This window comes from Dendrobates tinctorius, unplaced genomic scaffold (assembly GCF_039654945.1).
Source record: "Dendrobates tinctorius isolate UK_male_01 unplaced genomic scaffold, ASM3965494v1 ptg000172l, whole genome shotgun sequence".
Taxonomy (NCBI): Eukaryota; Metazoa; Chordata; class Amphibia; order Anura; family Dendrobatidae; genus Dendrobates; species Dendrobates tinctorius.
The window spans coordinates 5,525,982-5,548,343 of record NW_027361839.1 but is presented as its reverse complement, the minus strand read 5'-3'; the positions used below and the strand labels follow the sequence as shown (position 1 = coordinate 5,548,343).

Genomic DNA, 22,362 nt, shown 5'->3' with positions numbered 1-22,362 from the left:
TCGTATGAGGGGAGGTGACTGCTCCTCTGTGTGTCGTTATACGGGGGGAGGTGACTGCTCCTCTGTGTGTCGTTATACGGGGGAGGTGACTGTTCCTCTGTGTGTCGTTAAACGGGGGAGGTGACTGCTCCTCTGTGTGTCGTTATACGGGGGAGGTGACTGCTCCTCTGTGTGTTGTTATGGGGGGAAGGTGACAGCTCCTCTGTGTCCTTATACAGGGGGAGGTGACTGCTCCTCTGTGTGTCGTTATACGGGGGAGGTGACTGCTCCTCTGTGTGTTCGTTATACTGGGGGGGGAAATGACTGATCCTCTGTGTGTCGTTACACGGGGGAGGTGACGGCTCCTCTGTGTGTCGTTATACGGGGGAGGTGACTGCTCCTCTGTGTGTCGTATGAGGGGAGGTGACTACTTCTCTGTGTGTCGTTATACGGGGGGGAGGTGACTGCTCCTCTGTGTGTCCTTATAAGGGGGAGGTGACTGCTCCTCTGTGTGTCGTTATACGGGGGAGGTGACTGCTCCTCTGTGTGTTCGTTATACGGGGGAGGTGACTGCTCCTCTGTGTGTTCGTTATATGGGGGAGGTGACTGATCCTCTGTGTGTCGTTATACGGGGGGAGGTGACTGCTCCTCTGTGTGTTCGTTATACGGGGGAGGTGACTGATCCTCTGTGTGTCGTTATACGGGGAGGTGACGGCTCCTCTGTGTGTCGTTATACGGGGGAGGTGACGGCTCCTCTGTGTTTTACGGGGGGGAGGTGACTGCTCCTCTGTGTCTTCGTTATACGGGGGAGGTGACGTCTCCTCTGTGTGTTATACGGGGGAGGTGATGGCCCCTCTGTGTGTCGTTATACGGGGGGAGGTGATGGCCCCTCTGTGTGTCGTTATACGGGGGAGGTGACTGCTCCACTGTGTGTTGTTATAGGGGGGAAGGTGACAGCTCCTCTGTGTGTCCTTGTACAGGGGGAGGTGACTGCTCCTCTGTGTGTCGTTATACGGGGGAGGTGACTGCTCCACTGTGTGTTGTTATAGGGGGGAAGGTGACAGCTCCTCTGTGTGTCCTTATACAGGGGGAGGTGACTGCTCCTCTGTGTGTCGTTATACGGGGAGGTGACTGTTCCTCTGTGTGTCGTTATATGGGGGAGGTGACTGCTCCTCTGTGTCGTTATACGGGGGAGGTGACTGCTCCACTGTGTGTTATACGGGGGGAGGTGACTGCTCTACTGTGTGTTATACGGGGGGAGGTGACTGCTCCTCTGTGTGTCGTTTTACGGGGGGAGGTGACTGCTCCTCTGTGTGTTGTTATACGGGGGAGGTGACTGCTTCTCTGTGTGTCGTTATACGGGGGGAGGTGACTGCTCCTCTGTGTATCGCTATATGGGGGAGGTGACTGCTCCTCTGTGTGTTATACGGGGGGAGGTGATGGCTCCTCTGTGTGTTATACGGGGGAGGTGACGGCTCCTTTGTGTTTCGTTATACGGGGGGAGGTGACTGCTCCACTCCACTGTGTGTTATACGGGGGGAGGTGACGGCTCCTCTGTGTGTCGTTATACGGGGGGAGGTGACTGCTCCTCTGTGTCGCTATACGGGGGAGGTGACTGCTCCTCTGTGTGTTATACGGGGGAGGTGACTGCTCCTCTGTGTGTTATACGGGGGAGGTGACGGCTCCTCTGTGTGTTATACGGGGGAGGTGACGGCTCCTCTGTGTTTCGTTATACCGGGGGGGGAGGTGACTGCTCCTCTGTGTGTCGCTATACGGGGGAGGTGACTGCTCCTCTGTGTGTTGTTATACGGGGGAGGTGACGGCTCCTCTGTGTGTTGTTATACGGGGGAGGTGACTGCTCCTCTGTGTGTCGTTATACGGGGGAGGTGACTGCTCCTCTGTGTGTCGTTATACGGAGGAGGTGACTGCTCCTCTGTGTCGTTATACGGGGGGATGTGATGTCTCCTCTGTGTGTCGTTATACGGGGGAGGTGACTGTTCCTCTGTGTGTCGTTATACGGGGGAGGTGACGGCTCCTCTGTGTCGTTATACGGGGGAGGTGACGGCTCCTCTGTGTGTCGTTATACGGGGGGAGGTGACGGCTCCTCTGTGTGTCGTTATACGGGGGAGGTGACGGCTCCTCTGTGTGTCGTTATACGGGGGAGGTGACTGCTCCTCTGTGTGTCGTTATACGGGGGAGGTGACTGCTCCTCTGTGTGTCGTTATACGGGGGAGGTGACGGCTCCTCTGTGTGTCGTTATACGGGGGAGGTGACTGCTCTGTGTCTCGTTATACGGGGGAGCTGACAGCTCCTCTGTGTCTCGTTATACGGGGGGGAGTTGACGGCTCCTCTGTCTCGTTATACGGGGGGAGTTGACGGCTCATCTGTGTCGTTATACGGGGGGAGGTGACGGCTCATCTGTGTCGTTATACGGGGGGAGGTGACGGCCCCTCTGTGTGTCGTTATACGGGAGGAGGTGACGGCTCCTCTGTGTGTCGTTATATGGGGGCGGTGACTGCTCCTCTTTGTGTCGTTATACGGGGGAGGTGACGGCTCCTCTGTGTCTCGTTATACGGGAGGAGGTGACTGCTCCTCTGTGTGTTGTTATACGGGGGAGGTGACGGCTCCTCTGTGTCTCGTTATACGGGAGGAGGTGACTGCTCCTCTGTGTGTTATATGGGGGGAGGTGACTGCTCCTCTGTGTGTCGTTATACGGGGAGGTGAGTGTTCCTCTGTGTGTCGTATGAGGGGAGGTGACTGTTCCTCTGTGTGTCGTTATACAGGGGGAGGTGACGGCTCCTCTGTGTCGCTATACGGGGGAGGTGACTGCTCCTCTGTGTGTTATACGGGGGGAGGTGATGGCTCCTCTGTGTGTTATACGGGGGAGGTGACGGCTCCTTTGTGTTTCGTTATACGGGGGGAGGTGACTGCTCCACTCCACTGTGTGTTATACGGGGGGAGGTGACGGCTCCTCTGTGTGTCGTTATACGGGGGGAGGTGACTGCTCCTCTGTGTCGCTATACGGGGGAGGTGACTGCTCCTCTGTGTGTTATACGGGGGAGGTGACTGCTCCTCTGTGTGTTATACGGGGGAGGTGACGGCTCCTCTGTGTGTTATACGGGGGAGGTGACGGCTCCTCTGTGTTTCGTTATACCGGGGGGGGAGGTGACTGCTCCTCTGTGTGTTGTTATACGGGGGAGGTGACGGCTCCTCTGTGTGTTGTTATACGGGGGAGGTGACTGCTCCTCTGTGTGTCGTTATACGGGGGAGGTGACTGCTCCTCTGTGTCGTTATACGGGGGGATGTGATGTCTCCTCTGTGTGTCGTTATACGGGGGAGGTGACTGTTCCTCTGTGTGTCGTTATACGGGGGAGGTGACGGCTCCTCTGTGTCGTTATACGGGGGAGGTGACGGCTCCTCTGTGTGTCGTTATACGGGGGGAGGTGACGGCTCCTCTGTGTGTCGTTATACGGGGGAGGTGACGGCTCCTCTGTGTGTCCTTATACGGGGGAGGTGACTGCTCCTCTGTGTGTCGTTATACGGGGGAGGTGACGGCTCCTCTGTGTGTCGTTATACGGGGGAGGTGACTGCTCCTCTGTGTCTCGTTATACGGGGGGAGCTGACAGCTCCTCTGTGTCTCGTTATACGGGGGGGAGTTGACGGCTCCTCTGTCTCGTTATACGGGGGGAGTTGACGGCTCATCTGTGTCGTTATACGGGGGGAGGTGACGGCTCATCTGTGTCGTTATACGGGGGGAGGTGACGGCCCCTCTGTGTGTCGTTATACGGGAGGAGGTGACGGCTCCTCTGTGTGTCGTTATATGGGGGCGGTGACTGCTCCTCTTTGTGTCGTTATACGGGGGAGGTGACGGCTCCTCTGTGTCTCGTTATACGGGAGGAGGTGACTGCTCCTCTGTGTGTTGTTATACGGGGGAGGTGACGGCTCCTCTGTGTCTCGTTATACGGGAGGAGGTGACTGCTCCTCTGTGTGTTATATGGGGGGAGGTGACTGCTCCTCTGTGTGTCGTTATACGGGGAGGTGAGTGTTCCTCTGTGTGTCGTTATACAGGGGGAGGTGACGGCTCCTCTGTGTGTGGTTATACGGGGGGAGGTGATGGCTCCTCTGTGTGTGGTTATACGGGGGGAGGTGACGGCCCCTCTGTGTGTCGTTATACGGGGATGTGACGGCTCTTCTGTGTGTTATACGGGAGGAAGTGACTGCTCCTCTTTGTGTCGTTATACGGGGGGGAGGTGACTGCTCCTCTGTGTGTCGTTATACGGGGAGGTGACTGCTCCTCTGTGTGTTATACGGGGGGAGGTGACACTTCCCCTGTGTGTCGTTATATGGGGGAGGTGACTGCTCCTCTGTGTCGTTATACGGGGAGGTGACTGCTCCTCTGTGTGTCGTTATACGGGGGAGGTGACTGCTCCTCTGTGTGTTATACGGGGGGAGGTGACACTTCCTCTGTGTGTCGTTATACGGGGGAGGTGACTGCTCCTCTGTGTGTCGTTATACGGGAGGAGGTGACGGCTCCTCTGTGTGTCGTTATACGGGGGGGAGGTGACACTTCCTCTGTGTGTCGTTATATGGGGGAGGTGACTGCTCCTCTGTGTCGTCATACGGGGGGAGGTGACAGCTCCTCTGTGTCTTGTGATACGGGGGAAGGTGACGGCTCCTCTGTGTCGTTATACGGGGGGAGGTGACTGCTCCTCTGTGTGTCGTTATACGGGGGGGAGGTGACTGTTCCTCTGTGTGTCGTTATACGGGGGGAGGTGACGGCTCCTCTGTGTCGTTATACGGGGGAGGTGACTGCTCCTCTGTGTGTCGTTATACGGGGGGAGTTGACGGCTCCTCTGTGTCTCGTTATACGGGGGGAAGTTGACGGCTCATCTGTGTCGTTATACGGGGGGAGGTGACGGCTCATCTGTGTCGTTATACGGGGAGAGGTGACGGCCCCTCTGTGTGTTGTTATACGGGAGGAGGTGACGGCTCCTCTGTGTGTCGTTATATGGGGGGGTGACTGCTCCTCTTTGTGTCGTTATACGGGGGGAGGTGACGGCTCCTCTGTGTGTTATACGGGAGGAGGTGACTGCTCCTCTGTGTATTGTTATACAGGGGGAGGTGAGTGTTCCTCTCTGTGTCGTATGAGGGGAGGTGACTGTTCCTCTGTGTGTCGTTATGCGGGAGGAGGTGACTGCTCCTCTTTGTGTCGTTATACGGGGGGAGGTGACGGCTCTGTGTGTCGTTATACGTGGGGAGGTGACTGCTCTTCTGTTTGTTATACGGGGGGGGGAAGTGACTGCTCTGTGTGTCCTTATATGGGGAGGTGACAGCTCTTATGTGTGTCGTAGTACGGGGGAGGTGTCGGCTCTTCTGTATGTTGATATAGGGGGATCTCCTCTGTGCATTATATTCTCTCTCTTCTCAGGAAGTACGTCCAAGTCTGTGTGGAAAATACGTGTGACTTTAATTTCCAGTTGTCTGACAGCTGCCTCCGCTCCACTCGAGACCTACAGTTCCACCCACTGCACACGGAAGAGAGACAGGTGCCTGCCTGCGAGCGATCTGTCCTTATCTAATGTGATTTCTCTCTGACTGTGGTCTCTCCACCCCCTCTGTGTCTCCCCCCCCCCGTGTCTCTCCCCCCCCCGTGTCTCTCCCCCCCCCGTGTCTCTCCCCCCCCCCCGTGTCTCTCCCCCCCCCGTGTCTCTCCCCCCCTCTGTGTCTCCCCCCCTCTGTGTCTCCCCCCCTCTGTGTCTCCCCCCCTCTGTGTCTCTCCCCCCCTCTGTGTCTCCCCCCCTCTGTGTCTCCCCCCCTCTGTGTGTCTCCCCCCCTCTGTGTGTCTCCCCCCCTCTGTGTGTCTCCCCCCCTCTGTGTGTCTCCCCCCCTCTGTGTGTCTCCCCCCCTCTGTGTGTCTCCCCCCCTCTGTGTGTCTCCCCCCCTCTGTGTGTCTCCCCCCCCTCTGTGTGTCTCCCCCCTCTGTGTGTCTCCCCCCCTCTGTGTGTCTCCCCCCCTCTGTGTGTCTCCCCCCCTCTGTGTGTCTCCCCCCCTCTGTGTGTCTCCCCCCCTCTGTGTGTCTCCCCCCCTCTGTGTGTCTCCCCCCCTCTGTGTGTCTCCCCCCCTCTGTGTGTCTCCCCCCCTCTGTGTGTCTCCCCCCCTCTGTGTGTCTCCCCCCCTCTGTGTGTCTCCCCCCCTCTGTGTGTCTCCCCCCCTCTGTGTGTCTCCCCCCCTCTGTGTGTCTCCCCCCCTCTGTGTGTCTCCCCCCCTCTGTGTGTCTCCCCCCCTCTGTGTGTCTCCCCCCCTCTGTGTGTCTCCCCCCCTCTGTGTGTCTCCCCCCCTCTGTGTGTCTCCCCCCCTCTGTGTGTCTCCCCCCCTCTGTGTGTCTCCCCCCCCTCTGTGTGTCTCCCCCCCCTCTGTGTGTCTCCCCCCCCTCTGTGTGTCTCCCCCCCTCTGTGTGTCTCCCCCCCTCTGTGTGTTTCCCCCCTCTGTGTGTCTCCCCCCCTCTGTGTGTCTCCCCCCCTCTGTGTGTCTCCCCCCCTCTGTGTGTCTCCCCCCCTCTGTGTGTCTCCCCCCCTCTGTGTGTCTCCCCCCCTCTGTGTGTCTCCCCCCCTCTGTGTGTCTCCCCCCCTCTGTGTGTCTCCCCCCCTCTGTGTGTCTCCCCCCCTCTGTGTGTCTCCCCCCCTCTGTGTCTCCCCCCCTCTGTGTGTCTCCCCCCCCTCTGTGTGTCTCCCCCCCCTCTGTGTGTCTCCCCCCCCGCTATGTGTCTCTGCCCCCCCGCTATGTGTCTCTGCCCCCCCGCTATGTGTCTCTGCCCCCCCGCTATGTGTCTCTGCCCCCCGCTATGTGTCTCTGCCCCCCGCTATGTGTCTCTGCCCCCCGCTATGTGTCTCTGCCCCCCGCTATGTGTGTCTCCCCCCCGCTATGTGTGTCTCCCCCCCGCTATGTGTGTTTCCTCCCCGCTATGTGTGTCTCTCCCCTTCTCTGTGTGTCTCTCCCCCCGCTATGTGTCTCTCTCCCCTTCTCTGTGTGTCTCTCCCCCCATCTCATTAGGTTACCGCGGTCTCAGTGTCTGATTCGCTGTGGCTTTTCCCGCAGGCTCTCCAGAGTCAGCAGTGCCTGCTGTATGTTTGGGAGGTGACGTGGCGCCAGGCCCTGCTCTCTCTCTTCCCCGTCTATATCTCTCTTTTGTCTCTGTCTCCGCCGTCTCTTCAGGTTACCGCGGTCTCAGTGTCTGATTCGCTGTGGCTTTTCCCGCAGGCTCTCCAGAGTCAGCATTGCCTGCTGTATGTGTGGGAGGTGATGTGGCGCCAGGCTCTGCTCTCTCTTCCCCGTCTATATCTCTCTCCTTTGTCTCTGTCTCCGCCGTCTCTTCAGGTTACCGCGGTCTCAGTATCTGTTTCTCTGTGGCTTTTCCCGCAGGCTCTCCAGAGTCAGCAGTGCCTGCTGTATGTGTGGGAGGTGATGTGGCGCCAGGCTCTGCTCTCTTCCCCGTCTATATCTCTCTCCTTTGTCACTGTCTCCGCCGTCTCTTCAGGTTACCGCGGTCTCAGTGTCTGATTCGCTGTGGCTTTTCCCGCAGGCTCTCCAGAGTCAGCAGTGCCTGCTGTATGTATGGGAGGTGATGTGGCGCCAGGCTCTGCTCTCTCTCTTCCCCGTCTATATCTCTCTCCTTTGTCTCTGTCTCCGCCGTCTCTTCAGGTTACCGTGGTCTCAGTGTCTGATTCGCTGTGGCTTTTCCCGCAGGCTCTCCAGAGTCAGCAGTGCCTGCTGTATGTGTGGGAGGTGACGTGGCGCCAGGCTCTGCTCTCTCTCTTCTCCATCTATATCTCTCTCCTTTGTCTCTGTCTCCGCCGTCTCTTCAGGTAACCGCGGTCTCAGTGTCTGATTCTCCGTGGCTTTTCCCGCAGGCTCTCCAGAGTCAGCAGTGCCTGCTGTACGTGTGGGAGGTGACGTGGCGCCAGGCTCTGCTCTCTCTCTTCCCCGTCTATATCTCTCTCCTTTGTCTCTGTCTCCGCCGTCTCTTCAGGTTACCGCGATCTCAGTATCTGATTCTCTGTGACTTTTCCCACAGGCTCTCCAGAGTCAGCAGTGCCTGCTGTACGTGTGGGAGGTGACGTGGCGCCAGGCTCTGCCCTCTCCACTACCGTGCAGCTTCTCGGTCGGCTTCCTCCCGTTGCCTCCTGCGGAGTCCTCCGCCATCCTCCACCCATTCACCTACTACTTCCACTTGGAGCACTTCTATGTGAGTGGCCCTGACAATAATGCCCCGGTGCTGCGGATGTTCTGTACCCACAACAAGGGATTTTGGGAGATGTTCCTCTGCCCGTAGTGTCATTAGCTGTGTCCTTCGGGGGGCGGCAGTCCTGGGAGGGCTGTGTTCATGCGATGCTCTGTCTTCTCCCCAGCAGACCCTGTACACTGTACGTGCGGAGATCTCCCCCTCGGCAGAGGCAGACTTCTGTAAGATGGGGTCCCTCTGTTCACTGGAAGTTTGCATCACCCGACTGTGTGACCCTGTGGAGACGGACAAGGAGGAGACGCTGACAGACTGCGAGGGGTACACCAGCACTCAGCTCTTCTACCAGGGTAAGGATGGGGTCTCTGCAGTGATGGGCGAGCACATTAGGGGGCGCTCTAGTGAGACCCTGGGGGTGTGGTGTCAGGGTTCTCACAGGTGCTTGTATGGAGGCTGAGGAGGTCTCTGATGTCCTGGTGTAGAGGCCCCTGACGTGAGAGTGATACAAGGGGTGCTCCGGAACTAAGAAATTTTCTGAATCCCAAATCTCTGTCCATTTAATGTCGTGATCTAATTTCTTTTTTCTTACTTTAATGAAAGTGTCCATCTCTTCCCCAATCTGCGCTCCCCAACTGCTGCTGGGATAGTCACATGAGACGTCATCAGGAGGCAGAGGCTGCGGTGACTGCAGGAGAAAGAAAGTCACATAAAGAAAAAGCACTAACAAGAACCAAAATAATAAACGTGAAAAACTTTATTGAAATAGCAATAAAACATGATGTAAAAACAGGGAAATGACAGTGGTGTAAGCCAAACTGATGGGCCATGGTATACAAGCAGGCAAAGGAACCACAGGCCAAATAAACCATTGTATATTAGATAGGTCTGATTACCTGAGAGGGCCGTGGTTCCAACCACCCCAACGCGCATTTCGGTACCCCCGGAAGAAGGAAACGCGCGTTGGGGTGGGTGGAACCGCGGTTCTCTCAGGTAATCCCTCAGGCACACATGTATGTTATTTCCTACGGTCTTTTGCGGCGATCAGCCTCCAGGGATCCTTCCTGTTCCCCCAGTGTGGTTTCACCTTTTGAATATACTCTTTGTTTTATTACCTGCACTGGCACTCTTTAGCACAATGCACTTGCACTTTTGAGCAGACCTATGTAATATACAATGGTTTATTTGGCCTGTGGTTCCTTTGCCTGCTTGTATACCATGGTTCCATCAGTTTGGCTTACCACTGTCATTTCCCTGTCATGTTTTTTCATCATGTTTTATTGCTATTTCAATAAAGTTTTTCACTTCTCTTATTTTGGTTCTTGTTAGTGCTTTTTTCTTTATATGATTTTCATTATCCCTGCACTGAACCCTTTATATACGCCCTTACACTCCCATATGCTGACTCTGATTAGTGGTGCATTTTGCGGTTGTTGGCTTGGTGTATAGATTTCTGGTGACTGCAGGAGACAGAGGCTGCTGTGACTGCAGCCGTCACTGCAGCAGCCTCTGCCCCTCGCTGAAACAGAGTCATCAGTGACATCACTGACAGGGGTGTGGCTAATCTCTGCTCGCTTATTCACTCCTTACAATGTGCACTGACAGTGCGCTCTGTTGCCAGCTCATCACTTCTCATCAGAGCCCACAAGTGAGCGCACTGTCACTGTGAACTAAAACGAAACATGCACAGTGGCAGAAATCTGCTGAGCATGCGAGGGAATTGATATCTGGTGCATGCTCAGCAGAGCAGGAGGAACTAGCCCAGCCCCTAGGTCACTGACGCTTCTTTTCAGGGAGAGGGCAGAAAATATGTACAGTGCCTTACGAAATTATTCGTCCCCCTGGAGCTTTCCAACCTTTTCCCACATATGATGCTTCAAACATAAAGATACCAAATGTAAATTTTTGATGAAGAATCAACAACAAGTGGGACACAATTGTGAAGTTGAACGAAATTTATTGATTATTTTAAATTTTGTTGGAATTCAAAAACCGAAAAGTGGGGCGTGCAATATTATTCAGCCCCTGTAACTTAATACTTTGTTGCGCCTCCTTTTGCTGCGATTACAGCTGCAGTCTCTTGGGGTATGTCTCTATCAGTTTTGTACATCGAGAGACTGAAATTCTCGCCCATTCTTCCTTGGCAAACAGCTCAAGCTCAGTGAGGTTGGATGGAGATCGTTTGTGAACAGCAGTTTTCAGCTCTTTCCACAGATTCTCGATTGGATTCAGGTCTGGACTGTGACTTGGCCATTCTAACACCTGGAGACGTTTATTTGTGAACCATTCCATTGTAGGTTTTGCTTTATGTTTGGGATCTTTGTCTTGTTGGAAGACAAATCTCCGTCCCAGTCTCAGGTCTTTTGCAGACTCCAACAGGTTTTCTTCAAGAATGGTCCTGTATTTGGCTCCATCCATCTTCCCATCAATTTTAACCATCTTCCCTGTCCCTGCTGAAGACATTCAGGCCCAAACCATGTTGCTGCCACCACCATGTTTGACAGTGGGCATGGTGTGATCTGGATGATGAGCTGTGTTGCCAAAAAGTTCGATTTTGGTTTCTTCTGACCAGAGCTCCTTCTTCCACATGTTTGGTGTGTCTCCCAGGTGACTTGTTGCAAACTTTAAACGACACTGTTTATGGATATCTTTGAGAATTGGCTTTCTTCTTGCCACTCTTCTATAAAGGCCAGGATTGTGCAGTGTACGACTGATTGCTGTCCTATGGACAGACTGCCCCACCTCAGCTGTAGATCTCTGCAGTTCGTCCAGAGTGATTATCGGCCTCTTGGCTGCATCTCTGATCAGTCTTCTCCTTGTTTGAGATGAAAGTTTAGAGGGACGGCCGGGTCTTGTTAGATTTGCAGTGGTATGATACTCCTTCCATTTCAATATGATCGCTTGCACAGTGCTCCTTGGGATGGTTAAAGTTTTGGATATCATTTTGTATCCAAATCCGGCTTTAAACTTGTCCACAACAGTATCACGGACCTGCCTGTTGTGTTCCTTGGTCTTCATGATGCTCTCTGTGCTTCATACAGAACCCTGAGACTATCACAGAGCAGGTGCATTTATACGGAGACTTGATTACACACAGGTGGATTATATTTATCATCATTAGTCACTTAGGACAACACTGGATCATTCAGAGATCCACAATGAACTTCTGGAGTGAGTCTGCTGCACTGAAAGTAAAGGGGCTGAATAATATTGCACACCTCACTATTCAGTTTTTGACTTTCCACAAAAATTTAAAATAGCCAATACATTTCGTTCATCTTCACAATTGTGTCCCACTTGTTGATTCTTCACCAAAAATTTTGATTTGGTATCTTTATGTTAGAAGCATGAGATGTGGAAAAAGGCTGAAAAGTTCCAGGGGGCCGAATACTTTCGCAAGGCACTGTATACAACACTATATGCAAATGTCCAATAAAGTGCAATGATAAGTGTGCGAAATGAGTGCTGCCTATAACCTGCTGCGTGGACGAGCCCGTCCTGATGTGTCCACATAAGAGACCACACAGGGTCAGACGATGTGAGAGGGTAAGAACAATAAGACTGGGTCACACAAACCACGGCACCTCAGATGTTGGTACCCAGCGTAGTTTCGCCATAGCTTCATCAGGGGGCAGATCACAACAGTTCTGTGCTCGCCTGAAAAGATGGATTCCACTGGAGCAGACGCCAGACGGACTCCAAGCGTCTCCATCTGCCTCATTATAGTGGGGGCTTCCGTCTGGGGTTTTGTGGGATTTACATGAAAACCGCCGAAGTAGTAAGAGCCCATCGTAGAACACACAAATGTGATCCCGCCTTGTACTGACAGCGATCAAAAAGTGGTGCGCACCCCAAAGGGTTACTACAAAACCCCAACCTCTCCCACACAAAGCCAGCCCCCTCTGGGGTCTGTCACTGGAGAATAGAGGGGGTCCCACAGCACTACTGAATGTGTAAGGGCCCACTGCATGGAGGCGCTACTGTATATGGGGGCACAATGTATAGAGCGCTACTGTATATGGGGGCAAAATGTATGGGGTGCTACTGTATATGGGGGCACAACGTATGGGGCCCTACTGTATATGGGGGCACAATGTATGGGGTGCTACTGTATATGGGGGCACAACGTATGGGGCCCTACTGTATATGGGGGGCACAATGTATGGAGCGTTTCTGTGTATGGGGGCACAATGTATGGAGCCCTACTGTATATGGGGGGCACAATGTATGGAGCACTACTGTATATGGGGGCACAATGTATGGAGCGCTGCTGTATATGGGGGGCACAATTTATGGAGCGCTGCTGTATATGGGGGCACAATGTGTGGGGTGCTGCTTTATATGGGGCACAGTGTATGGGGGTGCTACTGTATATGGGGGGCACAATGTATGGAGCGCTACTGTATATGGGGACACAATGTATGGGGTGCTGCTGTATATGGGGCACAGTGTATGGGGGTGCTACTGTATATGGGGGGAACAATGTATGGAGCGCTACTGTATATGGGGGCACAATGTGTGGGGTGCTACTGTATATGGGGGGAACAATGTATGGAGCACTACTGTATATGGGGGCACAACGTATGGGGAACTACTGTATATGGGGGCACAATGTGTGGAGCGCTGCTGTACAGTATATGGAGGCACAATGTATGGGGTGCTACTGTATATGGGGGCACAATGTATTGGGAAGTTATGCCATATGGAGGCACAATCTATGGGGGCTTTACACTGTATGGAGGCACAATCTATGGGGGCTTTACACTGTATGGAGGCACAATCTATGGGGGCTTTACACTGTGTGGGGGCACAATCTGGGGGCTTTACACTGTATGGGGGCACAATCTATGGAGGCTTTACACTGTATGGGGGCACAATCTATGGGAGCTTTACACTGTATAGGGGCACAATCTATGGGGGCTTTACACTGTATGGGGGCACAATCTATGGGGGCTTTACACTGTATGGGGGCACACTATGGGGGCTTTACACTGTATGGGGGCACACTATGGGGGCTTTACACTGTGTGGGGGCACAATCTATGGGGGCTCTACACTGTGTGGGGGCACAATCTATGGGGGCTCTACATTGTATGGAGGCACAATCTATGGGGGCTTTACACTGTGTGGGGGCACAATCTATGGGGGCTTTACACTTTATGGGGGCACAATCTATGGGGGCTCTACACTGTATGGCGGCACAATCTATGGGGGCTTTACACTGTATGGGGGCACAATCTATGGGGGCTTTACACTGTATGGAGGCACAATCTATGGGGGCTTTACACTGTGTGGGAGCACAATCTATGGGGGCTTTACATTGTATGGGGGCACAATCTATGGGGGCTCTACACTGTATGGGGGCACAATCTATGGGGGCTTTACATTGTATGGGGGCACAATCTATGGGGGCTCTACACTGTATGGGGGCACAATCTATGGGGGCTCTACAATGTATGGGGGCACAATCTATGGGGGCTTTACACTGTATGGGGGCACTGAATTGACATATTTACAAATCTTAAGAGTAAAGCGCAATGCGGATGTTACAAAAGGATGGTTGCTGCCGCAGAATAATTTGAGAGGTGCAGTTTGTACAGTGGGGTCACTTTGGGGGTTTCTCTGCCATTCGGGCACCTCAAGGGCTCTGCAGATGATGTCTGCAGACTACTGTACCAAAATCTGCGCTCCAATAACCAAATATCGCTTGGCCATTCCTTCCATCCTTCCTGCGTTTCCAGCTCTGACATTTGGTCTCTGAGGACACACGGGGCGTCACTGTGTTCTGGAGAGATAGTGGGGTCCAGCGTCACCTATTAACCCTCGTGTAATTGACAAATCTGCAGCTAATAAAAATTACATTTTTACCAGGAAAGCGTACAATGTTAGAAAAATCCTTCACTCCTTTCCGACATCGGGTGTAAATATACGCCAATGTTGGACTTCCTCCCTTTACATTGGGCTTCGGCGTTGAACCCACATCTTTCCCGGCACATGTCAGCGGTTTTGAACAGTTTGACGTGTGGCCGCAATCCACCCGCGGCTAATAAGTAGTTAAATGCCGCTGTCAAACTCTGACAGCAGCATTTAACACGCACTTCCGGCCATCAGGCCGGAAATCCTCCCATTGGTGACTCCCGTCTCTTGATCGCGGGTCACCGGTGTGTTGGCATGACAACCAGAGGTCTTCAAGAGACCTCTATAGTTGTCAGTGCTGAATTGCTATGAGCGCCTCCCTCCACACAATCTCCTCAGTAGTGGCTCTCCTCTCATGTAGGTGGGTGGGGAGGAGCTCTGCCTTTAGCCCCGCCTCTAGCTCCTCCCTCCACAGAATCTCCTCAGTAGGGGCTCTCATCTCTTGTGTAGATAGGTGGGAAGGAGCTCTGCCTGTAGCCCCGCCTCTAGCTCCTCCCTCTTCCACAGAATCTCCTCAGTAGCTGCTCTCACCTCTTGTGTAGGTGGGTGGAGAGGAGCTCGGCCTCTAGCCCCGCCCTCCACAGAATCTCCTCAGTAGCTGCTCTCATCTCTTGTGTAGATAGGTGGGGAGGAGCTCTAGCCCCGCCTCTAGCCCCGCCCTCCACATAATCTCCTCAGTAGCAGCTCTCATCTCTTGTGTAGATGGGTGGGGAGGAGCTCTCCTAGCCCCTCCTCTAGCCCCGCCCTTCACAGAATCTCCTCAGTAGCTGCTCTCATCTCGTGTAGATGGGTGGAGAGGAGCTCGGCCTCTAGCCCCGCCCTCCACAGAATCCCCTCACTAGCTGCTCTCATCTCTTGTGTAGATGGGTGGGGAGGAGCTCGGCCTCTAGCCCCGCCCTCCACAGAATCTCCTCAGTAGCTGCTCTCATCTCTTGTGTAGATAGGTGGGGAGGAGCTCTCCTAGCCCCTCCTCTAGCCCCGCCCTCCACAGAATCTCCTCAGTAGCAGCTCTCATCTGTTGTGTAGATGGGTGGGGAGGAGCTCAGCCTCTATCCCTGCCTCTAGCTCCTCCCTCCACGAAATCTCAATATCTGCTCTCATATGTAGATGGGTGGGGAGGAGCTCTGCCTCTAGCCCTGCCTCTAGCTCCTCCCTCCACAAAATCAATATCTACTCTCGTGTAGCTGGATGGGGAGGAGCTCTGCCTCTAGCCCCGCCTCTAGCTCCTCCCTCCACAATCTCAGTAGCCGCTCTCATGTGTAGATGGGTGGGGAGGAGCTCTGCCTCTAGCCCCACCTCTAGCTCCTCCCTTTATATATATATATATATATATATATATATATATATAATTTGTAACCTCAGTAGCCGCTCTCGTCTCCGATCTCAGTGATGGGAAAGTCTTCGCTGAATACAGATTTCACCTCAGAATTGAGGATTTTGGTAAAGACGGATCCGTCTTGGCCGAGAGAGAAGCCGATCTTTCTGATACGTTATTTTACAAAGTTTCTTATTTTAACATTTTCTATTTTATGCAATATACATTCCACGTTAAGCAGTGCCGTTTCCAATATGGGGTTGCTTTTGGGGTTTTTACTCTTCTGGCTCTTCAGGGGCTCGGCCAATGTAACACTGTGTCAGCTAAATGATTCCAGACAAAGTGATTCTCCAAATAGCAAACCGCACTCTCTCCAGTAAGCCAGACCACCAGCTCCACTACTCCACAGCCCCCGTCACTACTGAGCATGTGCATAAAGTGCGGCACAGATTCATTTCACCTCCGACCCCACAGCACTGGTCACTACTGAGCATGTGCATAAAGCGCAGCACAGCTTCATCTCATCTCTGACTCCACAGCATTGGTCACTACTGAGCATGTGCATAAAGTGCAGCACAGATTCATCTCATCTCTGACTCCACAGCACTGTTCACTACTGAGCATGTGCATAAAGTGCAGCACATATTCATCTCATCTCCGACTCCACAGCACTGGTCACTACTGAGCATGTGCATAAAGTGCAGCACAGATTCATCTCATCTGACTCCCCAGCACTGGTCACTACTGAACATGGGCATAAAGTGCAGCACAGATTCATCTCATCTCTGACTCCACAGCACTGGTCACTACTGAGCATGTGCATAAAGTGCAGCACAGATTCATCTCATCTCTGACTCCACAGCACTGGTCACTACTGAGCATGTACATAAAGTGCAGCACAGATTCATCTCATCTCTGACTCCACAGCACTGGTCACTACTAGGCATGTACATATATAGTGCAGCACAGATTCATCTCACCTCCGATTCCACAGCACTGGTCACTACTGAGCATGTGGATATAGTGCAGCACAGATTCATCTCATCTCTGACCCCACAGCACCGGTCACTACTGAGCATGTGCATATAGTGCAGCACAGATTCATCTCACCTCTCACTCCACAGCACTGGTCACTACTGAGCATGTGCATAAAGTGCAGCACAGATTCATCTCACCTCTCACTCCACAGCACTGGTCACCGCTGAGCATGTGCATAAAGTGCAGCACAGATTCATCTCACCTCTGACTCCACAGCACTGGTCACTACTGAGCATGTGCATAAAGTGCAGCACAGATTCATCTCACCTCTCACTCCACAGCACTGGTCACCGCTGAGCATGTGCATAAAGTGCAGCACAGATTCATCTCACCTCTGACTCCACAGCACTGGTCATTACTGAGCATGTGCATAAAGTGCAGCACAGATTCATCCCCACTCACAGCCCGGATCCTTACACATGTACAGCACATCCTGCCCTGATCTGCTGGACCCAATTTGTTATATACTGTTGGAGTTGGTCCATTCTATGTCGACTCCACAGCTCTGTCTCTATCTTCCTTTTCTCCCGGTCCCAGCCGCACTGTCCCACCACATATGGGGCATAATCGCGATCAGGATAAATTGGGGCTTAAACAACATTTTATCAAAAAAGAACAATTTTTGTTTTCACATCTACTTTTAAAAAAAAATCAGAAAGACATAGCTGAACTGGAGCGGGTGCAGAGAAGAGCGACCAAGGTTATTAGGGAACTAGGGGGTCTGCAATACCAAGACAGGTTATTACACTTGGGGTTATTTAGTTTGGAGAATCGAAGGCTTCGGGGTGATCTTATTACAATGTATAAATATATGCGGGGACAATACAAAGACCTTTCTAATGATCTTTTTACTCTTAGACCTGTGACGGGGACAAGGGGGCATCCTCTACGTCTGGAGGAAAGAAGGTTTAAGCATACACACAGATGCGGATTCTTTACTGTAAGAGCAGTGAGACTATGGAACTCTCTGCCATATGATGTTGTAATGAGTGATTCCCTACTAAAATTTAAGAAGGGACTGGATGCCTTTCTTGAAAAGTATAATATTACAGGGTATATACACTAGTCTCCTTAATATTGCGTTGATCCAGGGAGCTAGTCTGATTGCCGTATGTGGAGTTGGGAAGGAATTTTTTTCCCCAATGTGAAGCTTACTGTTTGCCACATGGGTTTTTTTTTGCCTTCCTCTGGATCAACATGTTAGGGCAAGTTAGGATAGGATATGGGTTGAACTAGATGGACTTAAAGTCTCCCTTCAACCTTAATTACTATGTTACTATGTTAGTTTTAGCCCCTATGGATTCAACAAGCTGAACCCCACGCAGATGATTCTTTAGTGGTCTAGCTTACAGAATGGGGTCCCTTGTGGGGTTCCTGCTGTTTCGGCACCTCAGGGGCTCGGCTAATGTGACATGGCGTTGTCAGTCTATTCCAGACCGGTTCCTAAGTGTCTGCTCCCACCCTGGTCCCCGCCCTGCACTAGTGTCAGACCACAGGTGGGGTATTGCCACGTTCACTTTAGGCTCCATTTTCTCCTATTGTTCCTTGAGAAAATGAAACCTTTGCGGCTCAATCAATTTTTTAGTGGAAATAATGACATTTTTAAATTTTGAATCCACTTTGCCTTAATTCCTGTGACGCATATGAAGGGTTAACACATATCCTGACAGCAGAATAATTAGGCGCGTGTGGTTTTTACAATGGTCTCATTTGTGGGGATTTTCCAATGTCTCGGCCCCCATAGTCCCTTCAAAATTGTACAGGTCCATAAAAAACGGGGTTTGTAGATTTCCTTTAAAAAAAAAAAAATTGCTGCAAAATTTAGATTGTAACAAAATAAAAGGACGATTGAAGCCGAATGTAGAGCCGAGACCTGGGCGCTGGGATGTGTCGCCCGTCGTGCCACTTTCTGCCATACGAATAGGGGGCGGCAAACTTTGATGAAAAATTAGTCATTTTCAAATCTCAGATTTCATCACAAAAACTTACGGCCTTAATTTTACCACTGAAATAAAGTAAAAATTGTCCCAAAACCAGTCTCCCGATCCCAGGGATTTACAGAAGCTCTTGCGTTCTTACGGCAACTTGTTGCCAGTCAGGTGGGAAAATGGGCTCTGTCACTAAGGGGTTAATGCTGCGCTGTATCTTGCAGTGGTCGATGGTGGAAGTAACTGGGCGGTGTGTGGCAGGAGCTCCGGCGTCGTCCTGATGCCGGTGAAGCATGGATCGTGCCATACGGTTCGGATGGAGGTGATGCCTCTCTTTGCTGGATACCTACCCTACCCCGACGTGCAGCTGTTCCGGTATCTGCCCCATAACTCGCACTCACAGCAAGTGGATGCCGGTGAGTTGTCCATGGCCCCAGTCCCTTCTATCCCCTGCTCCGGTCTTTGCCCCCGCGAAGACTTGTCAGGGTTTCCTTTCCTCCAGTGCTGATGTGACAGATTGCACATTGCAGCATTCACTGATTGCAGCTCTGGAGCCTGGAAATGATGATGGATCTCGCCCATGTCTTCTCCGCTCTTGCTCAGTTCTGATTAATGGTCTGATCTTCTGTGTTTCTACAGACAGCTGGATGGAGAATGATACTGTGTCTATGGAGGACCCGTGTGAGGCCCCTAGTGGACGATTTCCGTGCCCCTCACTATCTCCTGGCCCTCTGAGTGGCTCTGCAGAACAGAAAGGACTTCCAATGCCACGTTTGCAGCCATTCCACACCGGGCAAATCAGCAACAGCAGCGCGGGGCGGCAAATCCTGGTTATACCAAGTATGGACGACCATGTGCTGGAGGTCAACGTCACATGACACAGCGCCCCCCACAGAGTCCGATAGCGTGTTATATATGTACAGCGGGGGGTGGCTTTCCATGATGCCTGGATGAATTGGAAGTTCTGGATGATCATAGTGCAATATTGCGTTACGCTGCAGCCAGGATGCCCGCAAGGCACCATAAATGACGCTGGGCGTCCATGGGGGTCGGTACACACTAAGGTCGCGTTTGGCCCACTCTGGTTATTGCATGTTCTATTTGCTGCATTTTCATCAGCAGTGACCTCTAGGACCTTGGTGTGGCAGGGGTCTTGGTGCAGAGGCTGGAGCTTAGCATGGATCTAGTATCACTCACTAACTATTTATCAGGATGGTTCCCCTGACCCAATCATTCACCTCGAGCCCTCGTTCTATCTCAAAATATATAGTGTCTGTCCAGTGCTGAGAGCCGGTCCTCGTTTCCAGCAGTAGCGACTGGCCCAATCTTGTGACCCCATGTTCTGAGAGACCTGATAATGGCTCCCATGGTGAGATGTTATTGTACCAGGACTCTTCACCTCTGCTCAGTGTGACGTCCATATTGTTATTAATGTCAGTCATGGGCTGATGTCTTGTCCATAGCGCCTGTTTCGTCAACCTGCCCCGATCCTTGGTTGGTGAAAAGCCCATGTTTATATCTTATGTTGTCATTGGTTGGCCCAGGTCCCTAGCAGAGGTTGTCAGCCTACCCCGCTGTGGTGGTCCTGTCCATTACCCATGTTATGTCGGCCTGCCTCATTCATTTGCTAGTGAGAGATCCATCACTGTAGCTCAGGTTGTATCGGCACACTACACACAATGACCAGTGCCATGGGCAGAGCTCCTCTTGTGTTGGCCCACTCCAGGCATTGGCCTGGTCCATGGCCATAGCTCATGTTGCGTTGGCCCACTGCAGTCATTGGCCTGGTCCATAGCCATAGCTCATGTTGCAGCAGCTGCTCCAGTCATTGGCCCGGTCCCTGGCCATAGCTCATGTTACACTGGCTCACTCCAGTCCTTGGCTGGCGCCGGGTTGACCGTCTATGCTCCGGCCTCTGCACTATACACTACGCTCCCTTTCCCAGGATCTTCCTTGCTGCTATAAGAGAAGTCTTCTGGTCCCATCCTATAATAAGCCTGGTGGGATGGAGCATTATAAAGCGCCTCCACTAGTCAGTGGTCAGTACAGCACTTCATTCCTCGTGCCTGCTGGGCCATCATGGTGGGGGTTTGTCTTGTAGACGTTGCTGTATTACGGGATTTTAAGGTAACAGCGTTATTTATTTTTGGTATAGTATACCTCTACAATAAGGTGGAAGCTTGTATTAAGAGTACCCAGAAATACACGTGTTTTACCACCGTGCCTTGTGGTCATTGCTGCTGGGGTCCACATCTCGTGGTCGCACATATGCACACACTCTCCTCAATCTGTCCATTCAGTGTAGGGTGGAAGTTTGTATTTATAGGGTTCCGTAGATGCGAGTATCCTATCGTCACCGATCTTAGTGGTGGAGGCCAAGAAAGCGATCCAGCACAGACGCCTGGAAAGACCTCAGTGAGACAGAGTGAGAAACAATCAGAATGATACACGGTCCACCCTTTCCTCTATGGTGTCCCGCTACAGGCTGTCGGAGGCGTCCATGCCGTCAGCTGTGATGGCACATTGGAGATACTGACCTCTGATAATGCCTGAGGCACAAGAAGGACAAGATCAGTGTTTCCAGTGCATCTGCTATTAATCCACCCTATGGCCTTGTTAACCCTTGCATTAAGTAATCAGAGCGTCAGAATTTGTGTTTTTTGATTACGGCACTTTCCTCAAAAAAATCGATGAAGATGATGTACGTGTCCAAAGTAGCGTGACTACAAACTGCAACCCAGCATGCCAAGAAGAAGCATATTTACATTAGTAATAGCAGATGGCATGCGAAAGGTCAGATGCTCCACATAGGGGTCAATGGAGCCAGATGCTCTACACCGGGGGCAATGGGACCAGATGCTCTACACCGGCGGCAGTGGGGAAGGATGCTGTACACGGGGGGGGCAATGGGGCCAGATGCTGTACATCGGGGTCACTGGGACCAGATGCTCTACACCGGGGGCAGTGAGGAAGGATGCTCTACACCGGGGGCAGTGGGGATGGATGCTGTACACTGTGGGCAATGGGACCAGATGCTCTACACCGGGGGCAGTGGGGAAGGATGCTCTACACCGGGGGCAGTGGGGATGGATGCTGTACACTGTGGGCAATGGGACCAGATGCTCTACACCGGGGGCAGTGGGGAAGGATGCTGTACACCGGGGCAGTGGGGAAGGATGCTGTACACCAGGGTCACTGGGGCCAGATGCTCTACATTGGGGGCAGTGGGGAAGGATGCTCTACACCGGGGGCAGTGGGGATGGATGCTGTACACTGTGGGCAATGGGACCAGATGCTCTACACCGGGGCAGTGGGGAAGGATGCTGTACACCGGGGCAGTGGGGAAGGATGCTGTACACCAGGGTCACTGGGGCCAGATGCTCTACATTGGGGGCAGTGGGGAAGGATGCTCTACACCACGGTTACTGGGGCCAGATGCTCTACACCGGGGGCAGTGGGGAAGGATGCTGTACACCGGGGGCAGTGGGGAAGGATGCTCTACACTGGGGGCAGTCTGGAAGGATGCTGTACACCGGGGGCAGTCTGGAAGGATGCTGTACACCGGGGCAATGGGGCCTGTTATTCTACAGCGGGGGGCAACAGGGACAGATTCTCTTCTCTGGGTGCAATAGGGCCTGAATGTTCCATGCTCAGAGGAGGGACAATGGGGATGATGCGCTACACCAGGGGCAATGGGGCTGGATGCTCCACACTGGTCAGATGGGCAATTGGGATGGATTCTTTACATCAGGAGCAATGAGGCTGAATGCACCATATTGGAGGGGAGAGGAAATGGGGATGGATGCTCTACAGCAGGGACAATGGGGTTGGATACTCCACACTGGGGGAGGGGCAATGGGGAAGGATGTTCTACACCTGGGGAAGATGCTCTACACTAGGGAGAGAGGCAATAGGGACAGATGCTCAGATGTTCTACACCGGGGGTCGACGAGA

At 52.8% G+C, this 22,362-nt stretch overlaps 1 protein-coding gene across 3 annotated transcripts in view; it reads left to right on the top strand.

Annotated features, from left to right (window-relative positions):
- LOC141053911 (trafficking protein particle complex subunit 10-like) overlaps positions 1-20,627 on the top strand; it is a 41,302-nt gene extending 20,675 nt beyond the window's left edge. Inside the window, exons 16-20 of one of the 3 annotated variants that reach the window (XM_073551081.1) lie at positions 5,408-5,525; positions 8,051-8,221; positions 8,388-8,565; positions 18,633-18,824; positions 19,048-20,627. In XM_073551081.1, coding sequence (XP_073407182.1) covers positions 5,408-5,525; positions 8,051-8,221; positions 8,388-8,565; positions 18,633-18,824; positions 19,048-19,286 — 898 coding nt within the window. In that variant the 3' untranslated portion in view covers positions 19,287-20,627. Of the gene's footprint in view, positions 1-5,407; positions 5,526-7,074; positions 7,552-8,050; positions 8,222-8,384; positions 8,566-18,632; positions 18,825-19,047 lie in introns of those variants that run through there. The other 2 variants (XM_073551080.1, XM_073551082.1) reach the window with 2 other exon arrangements.
- The last annotated feature ends 1,735 nt before the right edge of the window (positions 20,628-22,362 follow it).